General features: G+C 59.1%; 2 protein-coding genes across 2 annotated transcripts in view; one reads left to right on the top strand and one right to left on the bottom strand.

The window, feature by feature from the left end:
• PDE6B (phosphodiesterase 6B, cGMP-specific, rod, beta) overlaps positions 1–4,704 on the top strand; it is a 33,906-nt gene extending 29,202 nt beyond the window's left edge. Inside the window, exons 17-22 of the mRNA XM_008569439.1 lie at positions 85–192; positions 552–615; positions 913–987; positions 2,187–2,270; positions 3,396–3,546; positions 4,467–4,704. Of these exons, the coding sequence (XP_008567661.1) occupies positions 85–192; positions 552–615; positions 913–987; positions 2,187–2,270; positions 3,396–3,546; positions 4,467–4,528 (544 nt within the window). The 3' untranslated portion in view covers positions 4,529–4,704. The remainder of the gene's footprint in view (positions 1–84; positions 193–551; positions 616–912; positions 988–2,186; positions 2,271–3,395; positions 3,547–4,466) is intronic.
• A 1,683-nt stretch (positions 4,705–6,387) lies between these two features.
• The window catches only part of ATP5I (ATP synthase, H+ transporting, mitochondrial Fo complex, subunit E), a 2,401-nt gene continuing 1,587 nt past the window's right edge, over positions 6,388–7,201 (bottom strand). Inside the window, exons 2-3 of the mRNA XM_008569428.1 lie at positions 6,890–6,988; positions 6,388–6,479 (exon numbers count right to left, since the gene is read on the bottom strand). Of these exons, the coding sequence (XP_008567650.1) occupies positions 6,454–6,479; positions 6,890–6,988 (125 nt within the window). The 3' untranslated portion in view covers positions 6,388–6,453. The remainder of the gene's footprint in view (positions 6,480–6,889; positions 6,989–7,201) is intronic.

The raw sequence follows: 7,201 nt of genomic DNA, 5'->3' as shown, positions 1-7,201 counted from the left end.
GGGCGGGTCCCGGGGCTGCTGCGGGCGGGCGGGCGGCCGCCTCCCCTCCTCCACCTGGGCCCCCGCCCTGTTCTCGGGGCGCAGGAAGAGGACGATGTTCCAGAAGATCGTGGACGAATCCAAGAACTACGAGGACAAGAAGAGCTGGGTGGAGTACCTGTCCCTGGACACCACCCGGAAGGAGATAGTCATGTGAGCTCCTCCGCTGGTGGACCCTGCACGCCTCACGCCAGGCGAGGCTGGGAGGCCCGACCCCGAACTCTCCGGACTCTTACGGGCACACCGCTGCCTCAAAACAGATGATCCGTCCTCATTTGCCCCATTTTCAGGGGGACAGTGCAGGGTTGGGGTTGTGGGCCCCTCCTTGGTCCCTGGCCTGCGGCGATGGTTTACTCCATCCTCTGAGCTGCCATCTCTTCATCTACAAGATGGTGACTGGGAACTAGCCCCACCCCAGGCCCATCTCAGAGGTCCAGTCAGGAAACACCCAACGATTCCCTGAACTTGGAGGGTGCCCTGATCTCTTGCGACTTTGGCTTTTCTGTGCACAGGGCCATGATGATGACCGCATGTGACCTGTCTGCCATCACCAAGCCCTGGGAAGTGCAGAGCAAGGTGAGACTCCTGCGGGCCACTTAGGCCCAGGACAAGCGCCTGCCCAGCACCTCATGGGGCTGCATCTGGGGGCCTCACCTGAGGCGGAACCACCCACTCGCAAGTGACACTGAGGCCTGGCCAGGGCCACGCAGTGGGAGCTGCCCCATGCGCCCAAGAGTGGCCCAGCTGAAGCCCTGAGTTGGGGGACCCTGCAGGGCTGGGGCAGAGAAGACAGGCATGGAGCATCCTGGGGAGGGCCTGGGAGGGCCTGACAAGCAGAAAACTCCATGGCGACTGCCTTTGTGTGCCCCCCAGGTTGCGCTTCTGGTGGCTGCTGAGTTCTGGGAACAAGGTGACTTGGAAAGGACAGTCTTGGACCAGCAGCCCATTGTAAGTGCTGCTTCCAGAACCTTCCACCCCAGCAAGGGGATCAGATCCCATCGTGGTCCTCGGGAGCCTCCAGCCCCGGCTCAGTGGCAGACAGGGCACCCTGGGCATTTTGAAGTCTTAATCTCACTCTGTGGGGTCAGGTGACATGAGCTTGGCTGGCTTGGAATCTGGGTAAAGTTGTGGAAAATAGAGGGCTTGGGGGGTGCCCACATGGAGATGAAAGTCACCAAGGCTGGAGGGGCCAGGGCTACTGGCTCGCAGACAGGAGCCGCTGCGTGTCCAGCCGTGCCATGAGCCAGGCCCCAAAAGGTGCGGGGCAGGGCAGCCGGGAGGAGTGCTGGGCAGAGAAGCCCGGGCTGGCGTGCAGGCCCGCATCAGTGAGGCAGATGCCACCAGGTTCTCAGGCCAGCAGTGCAGGGTCAGGAGTCGCTGCTCAGGGACAAGGGCCACGAAGGGCACTCCAGCCACATGTGAACACAATGGAAAGAGGCTTCATCTCGAAAGCCAGCTCAAGTCACAGTGAACGGCTTTAAGCATGGGGTGCAGGGGTTGAAGCCACGTACAGGCTCAGCAGGAAAGGGGTGTGCCCAGTGAGCTAGGTCACCTGCGGGAAGGACAGGTTGCTGAGTCCATCCCATCCAGGCCAGCCTCTAGGGTCCTGCATGGTTCACCCTCGCCGTGCAAACCTCTGGGATGGGGGTGACTGTGAAGGAGAGTGACAGGAGCCAGCTCCATGGAGCACGTCTGCACCTGCCTGTGGCAAGTGCGTGGTCAAGGTCCTGGTCAGCTGAGTGACTGGGCAGGCAGCTACGGCTTGGGTCAGCACCGTGGACAGTGCCCACAGAGTTGGGGAGCCGGAGCCGGGGTTCACAGAGCCAAGGGCCAGCAGCTGGCAGGGGACTCTGGGGTTGAACTGACTAATCATTGCTCCCCAGCACAGCGCCTTGGGGCCTCAGGGCACGTAGGAAGGAGCCAGCCCCTGACAGCTGACTGCGGGGGAGCTTGGCCCTTTGCACCCAAGGGCAGTGTCTGTCGAGGAAGGCTTGGTCCCCCAGGCCAGGCTCCATCTTCACTCTTGGGCTCAGCTCATTTTTTGTCTCTGTGAACACACTCATTGGAGCTGCAGAGCCAGGGGCTGAGTGAGGTCCACGGGCAGAGGAAACAGCACCCTCATCCCCGGCCTCTGCCTCCCCCACCAGCCCATGATGGACCGGAACAAGGCAGCCGAGCTCCCCAAGCTGCAGGTCGGCTTCATCGACTTTGTCTGCACGTTTGTGTACAAGGTGCGTGGCTCGGAAGCGTTGCGTGTGGCTGGCGGAGCAGCCAGGGTGAGCAAGGGGGTGTGGGCTGGACACATGTGGACTCACACAGGGACCCACCGTGTCCTCACAGCAGGAGGGACACTGTGTGGGCTCCACCCCAATCTCAAGCACAGCAGATCATGGAGGAAGGTCCGGTTCCCACCCACCCCCACACTCAGCCTGTGGCTGTCCTCCTCACACCTGGACTCGAGATGAAACCTGCAGCCATCCCTTGGGGACACCAAGGGCTTCCCCATCCCAGAATGTCCTCCACTTACCCCCACCCCTGACCAGCACACTCTGTCTTCAGGCGACTGACTGCAACTTACCTGTGGGTTCATAACTTACCCGCAAGTTCATAACTCACATGTAGGTTCAGTAAGTTACCTGTGGGTTCATAACTCACCTGCGTGTTCATAACTTACCTGCGGGCCCATTTGTTCAGTGCCTGTGAACCCTTGAGGGGACTTGAGTCTGCCTGTCAAGGCTGGTGTGTCCCCAGGTAAAAAGCGTGTTGTCTGGTTCTAAATGAGGTCCTCCCTGCCCCAGCCCACCCCACCAGACTGTCATGCTGGGCAGGAAGGTGGGACCAGAAGGTGGGTCCTGACGTGACCACAGGCCACATCCCCACATGGGGCCCCCCACTGCCCTCCTCGACTCCACCACACTCTGTGGGTGTGAACATGTGATATGTGCACGTGTCATGTGTGCGTGCGCGCGAGAGGCAGAAGAGCCTGCCTGTTTGTCCGTGTCCCCGCCAGGGGACACCCTCCACCCTGCTCTGGTCCCCACTGCAGGTGACATTCTCTCCTCTATCCTGAGAGCTCCTCCCTGCTAAGACTGTCATCTGCATCGCGAGCATTCCCACCCCCAAAATCCCCCTTCTAACTCCATTAACACAACACCAAGCCCTTCCCCATTTTAGGGCTTTGCTGGGACGGTGACATCTTGCGTGGTCCTCCCTCCTCCCACCAGGCGGATTCTCCTGGTGGATAAGCAAGGCAGCTGGGAGAGGACACGAGCTGGGGTCTGCGGGGTGGGCTCGGGAAGCCACGTGCCCGCCCTCAGGGGGTCTGGAGGGCCTGGTGACTTCTCCGTTCCCTCCAGGAGTTTTCCCGCTTCCACGATGAGATCCTGCCCATGTTTGACCGCCTGCAGAACAACAGGAAGGAGTGGAAGGCCCTGGCTGACGAGTACGAGGCCAGAGTGAAGGCCCTGGAGGACAAGCAGCAGGAGGACCGGGCGGTGGCCAAGAAAGGTCCGCGGCTCGCGACTGGGGTGGGGGCTCGGTTCCTCTCCCAAGTCAGAGTGCAACGCGGCAAGATCGCCCAGCAGTCAGGTGTGGGGATGAGGCAGAGCGGGTCTCAGACAACCCCAGGCCCCTCACTACAGGAGCCGCGGGGACGTCCCATCCCCCAGAGACGACACCGCCAACGCCATCCCGTTAACAAACCCAGACTACAAGGCTTTCCTCTCGCCCCGAGCCAGCTCTCCTCTCCTCTAAACGGCTCACTCAGCTCTCGGCAGCTCCGAGAACCTACCTGTGCTGTCCCAGGCCACTGTCAGAAACAAAACAGCAAACGTAACCTAAAAAAAGTGAGCTAAGACAGACAGTAAGTCCTGTCTGCCATCAGGGCATTTGCTCACCTCTCTGCCCTACACTGCGGGAAAGTGACCCTTCAGCACCCCCATTAGAATCCCTGAGGCTTGGGCCGGCCCGGTGGCGCAGGAGCGCCGAGGGTTCGGATCCCATATAGAGACCGGTCCGCTCACTGGTTGAGCGCGGTGCGGGCGCGACACCGAGGGTTGCCGGTCATGAAAAAAGACAAAAAGGAAAAAAAAAAAAAAAGAATCCCCGAGGCTCTGTGGCCTTGGTGTCTGTCTGTGCCCGGCTGCCTGAGCTCTGGGCTTTGCTGTTACGCCCACCCCGCAAGCTGCGGGGCAGGAGACCAACGTATCCAACACCACCAGGCGTGGGCGGCTGGGAGCAAGTAGCCTGGGCACGGCGTCGACAAGGGCTAATGCACAAAGGCCAAGCCCGGGCTAATCAGCTCATCGGCTCGGGCTGGCCAGACCCCTGCTGTGTCCTTTCCCTGCGGGGGCTGGTAGAGGGCACACCGAACAGAAGGAGCAGGCTGGTGTCTGCGCGGCTCTCTCACATCCTGTCTTCTCCTGCAGTGGGCACAGAAATCTGCAACGGTGGCCCAGCACCCAAGTCCTCGACCTGCTGCATCCTGTGAGCACCGCTGCCGTGGGGACCAGGTGGCCCCTCTCCCCGCTCACTCTCCAAGACTCAGGTTCTGCTTCTGGCAGTTTGGAACAAGAAGTTAGGAAGCCTGAGAAAATGACTGAAGATAATTTTGGATATTTTGAGTATTTTTTAAGGTTTGTGTTTTTATAAAATAAAGCCAACTATGAATAATTTCAACAGCGAAGCTTACGAGAGCACTTCAAAAAGTTCATGGAAAGATTTGTATTGTCTTTCGACTCTATTTTTCCACGATCTTTTTGAAGTACCCTCATTCATTACTCATCCATTTTTTGGATAGTTACCAGCAGATCTTTGGAAAGGGTCTGTAAACGTGTCTGAGCTCACCGAGAGGGTGTGATGGCAACTGCACATGTACATATGTGGATATGGGTAGACAGGTACAGGGATGCCTGTTCTGATCCGATTTAGGAAAAAAACATATGCCCAGAAACTCATAATAAAATTAAGAGAAAACAACTGGCCCATTTTTATGTACTGCAATTACAGTACACGGCACCTTGTATTTGGCCCACCAGAAAATCCTGCCAGAGAGGTCAAGCCAGGAGAGTGGCACTCGGCCCCACATGATCCGTAGCAAGCGCTGCATGCAGTGGCTCTGAGCCACACCAAGCAGGAGGGCTGGTGGCCCGAGGCAACACCTTGTGCCCGCCCAGGTCTCTGCACGGGGAGCTTTCCGTACAGCGGCAGCTGTGAGCCTCCTGTGACTTAGCATTGACACACCTAGAGCAGAGGGCAGAGGCAACGAGTCCAACGGGACTTCACAGGACTCAACGTTTGCCATGGGAGCTATCTGGTAGAAGTTAACTCGTGATGTGAGCTCCAACACATCTGCTCCTGACACTGGATGACACTTGACTAGATGGGGGAGGGGGACGGACATGCCCAACACAGCCCTCCACCTGCAGGAAGGAGCTGGTTTAATCTTCCCCTCACCAGTCAGCAACCTCTGGTGGCAAGAGCCTGTGACTAGGGCTAAGGCTTGTCCAGGTTCCCAGGAGGACCTAGCAACAGCCAACCCGTCTGACACCATCCCACCAAATACAGGAAGGACCCAGGCACTGTTACGCCAGCTGGGAGGCCACCGCAGGGAGCCCGTGGGAGGTAACCCCACCCCACCCTCTTGCTCACTCAGGCCTCCCCTTAACCAAAGGCAGAGCACTGAGATGCTCTGTGCTGTTCCTCATTTCTCACACTTGCAAATGAACTCATTTTACAAAAGAAATAGGGGCTTGAAGCCTAAGAGATTTACTGACAGCACATAGCTGGAAAGTTGCAACATCACCCCCACACCACCAGGCCGTGAGAAGTCCCAGAAGCTGGGCTGGGGAAGGACACCTGCTCAGGCACCGGAGGCCCAGCCTTGTGCTCAGGAGGCCTCGCCCCAGGGCTTCAGTCTCCAGTCCAACCTGGCCACCTTCTAGGGTCAGGAGGAGATTCGTGAGTTGGGGGACAGAGGATCTAGCCTCGCAACTGTAAGGGCATCTACCTCCACCCTCTCCAATGCCCACCCCTGCCTGTCCAGGGGGCTGGGCTTCTGACATCAGCAGAGAAGACCAAACGGCACCCACAATGCCCCGGGCTGGCTGTCTCCATAACAAACGGTGTCCTTTGGGGCTCACCACCTGGAGGCCTCAGAGAGCAGAGGTGGGCTCTGCACCTCCTGATGTGTCTGCATGCTGCGTCCTGTGACTGGCGATGCTAATCCCTTCTTCTGAAACGCACTCTTCCCCTGGCCCCGTGAACTGGAGAGGATGGACAGAATACAAGGCTGAGCTTGAGTCCAGGAACCAGACAACAGGTGACAGTAGACAAGAGGGAGCCAGAGAATCACACAACACAAAAAGCTTTATTCATCCTCTACTGCTCTGGAGAAACGCAGCTCACGTGGGCCTCTCACTTTAATATGCTGTCATCTTGAGCTGAAAAGTCAGAAAAAAAACACACACACATTACACTCTCGGCCAGCCCCCCAGGAGCACTTCACATGTTTGGTTTTGAAACAATCCAGCGCCTATCCCAATGGAACCTGACTATGCTCTACTGAAGCTGTCCTCGGTGTTCCTTACCCTGCACATTCTGAGACAGTCAGTGGGAGAAGGGGGCTGCCTGTGGCCTCCCTGAGAGTGGTACAGCCACGTTGCCAGCCAAGGCCTCACCAAAGGCAAACTGTCACCATGCCCCCACCCCCACAAGGAGGGGGCCCAGGCACTCGTCTCCACACTGGGCCAGGGCCGGGTGAGGAGAGGTGGCCCTCCCTCCACGAAGGGGCTCACTGGACGGCAGCCGTTTGTGGGAGGGAACCGTCTGGAAGAGCCAGTGACGCGCGTACCTTCTGCCAGTTCTCGGGCAATCCGCTTCAGCTCGTCCTGCCTCTTTTTCTCTTCCGCTGCCACCCTTCTCTCCTCTTCGGCCCGCGGTTTCAGGTAGCCTGTCTCAGGGAACGGGGCGGGGGTTCCATCAAGTTCCCTGAAACGCTGCACAGGAGGACCTGAGTCCACAGGGAAGGCCACCTCCGGGGCGCACCTGCTCCCCACTGCCCTTCCCTGACCCTCACCCCGGGCACCCCGGGCCCCCGCCGGCTCGGCCCTCTGCGACGGGCCGCCTCCCCCCCGACCCGGCACCCCGCCCCCCCCCCGCACCC

The sequence above is a fragment of the Galeopterus variegatus genome, unplaced genomic scaffold (assembly GCF_000696425.1).
Source record: "Galeopterus variegatus unplaced genomic scaffold, G_variegatus-3.0.2 Scaffold26, whole genome shotgun sequence".
NCBI lineage: Eukaryota > Metazoa > Chordata > Mammalia > Dermoptera > Cynocephalidae > Galeopterus > Galeopterus variegatus.
Note: the sequence above shows the minus strand (reverse complement) of the source record. Positions and strands in the feature narration are given on the sequence as shown.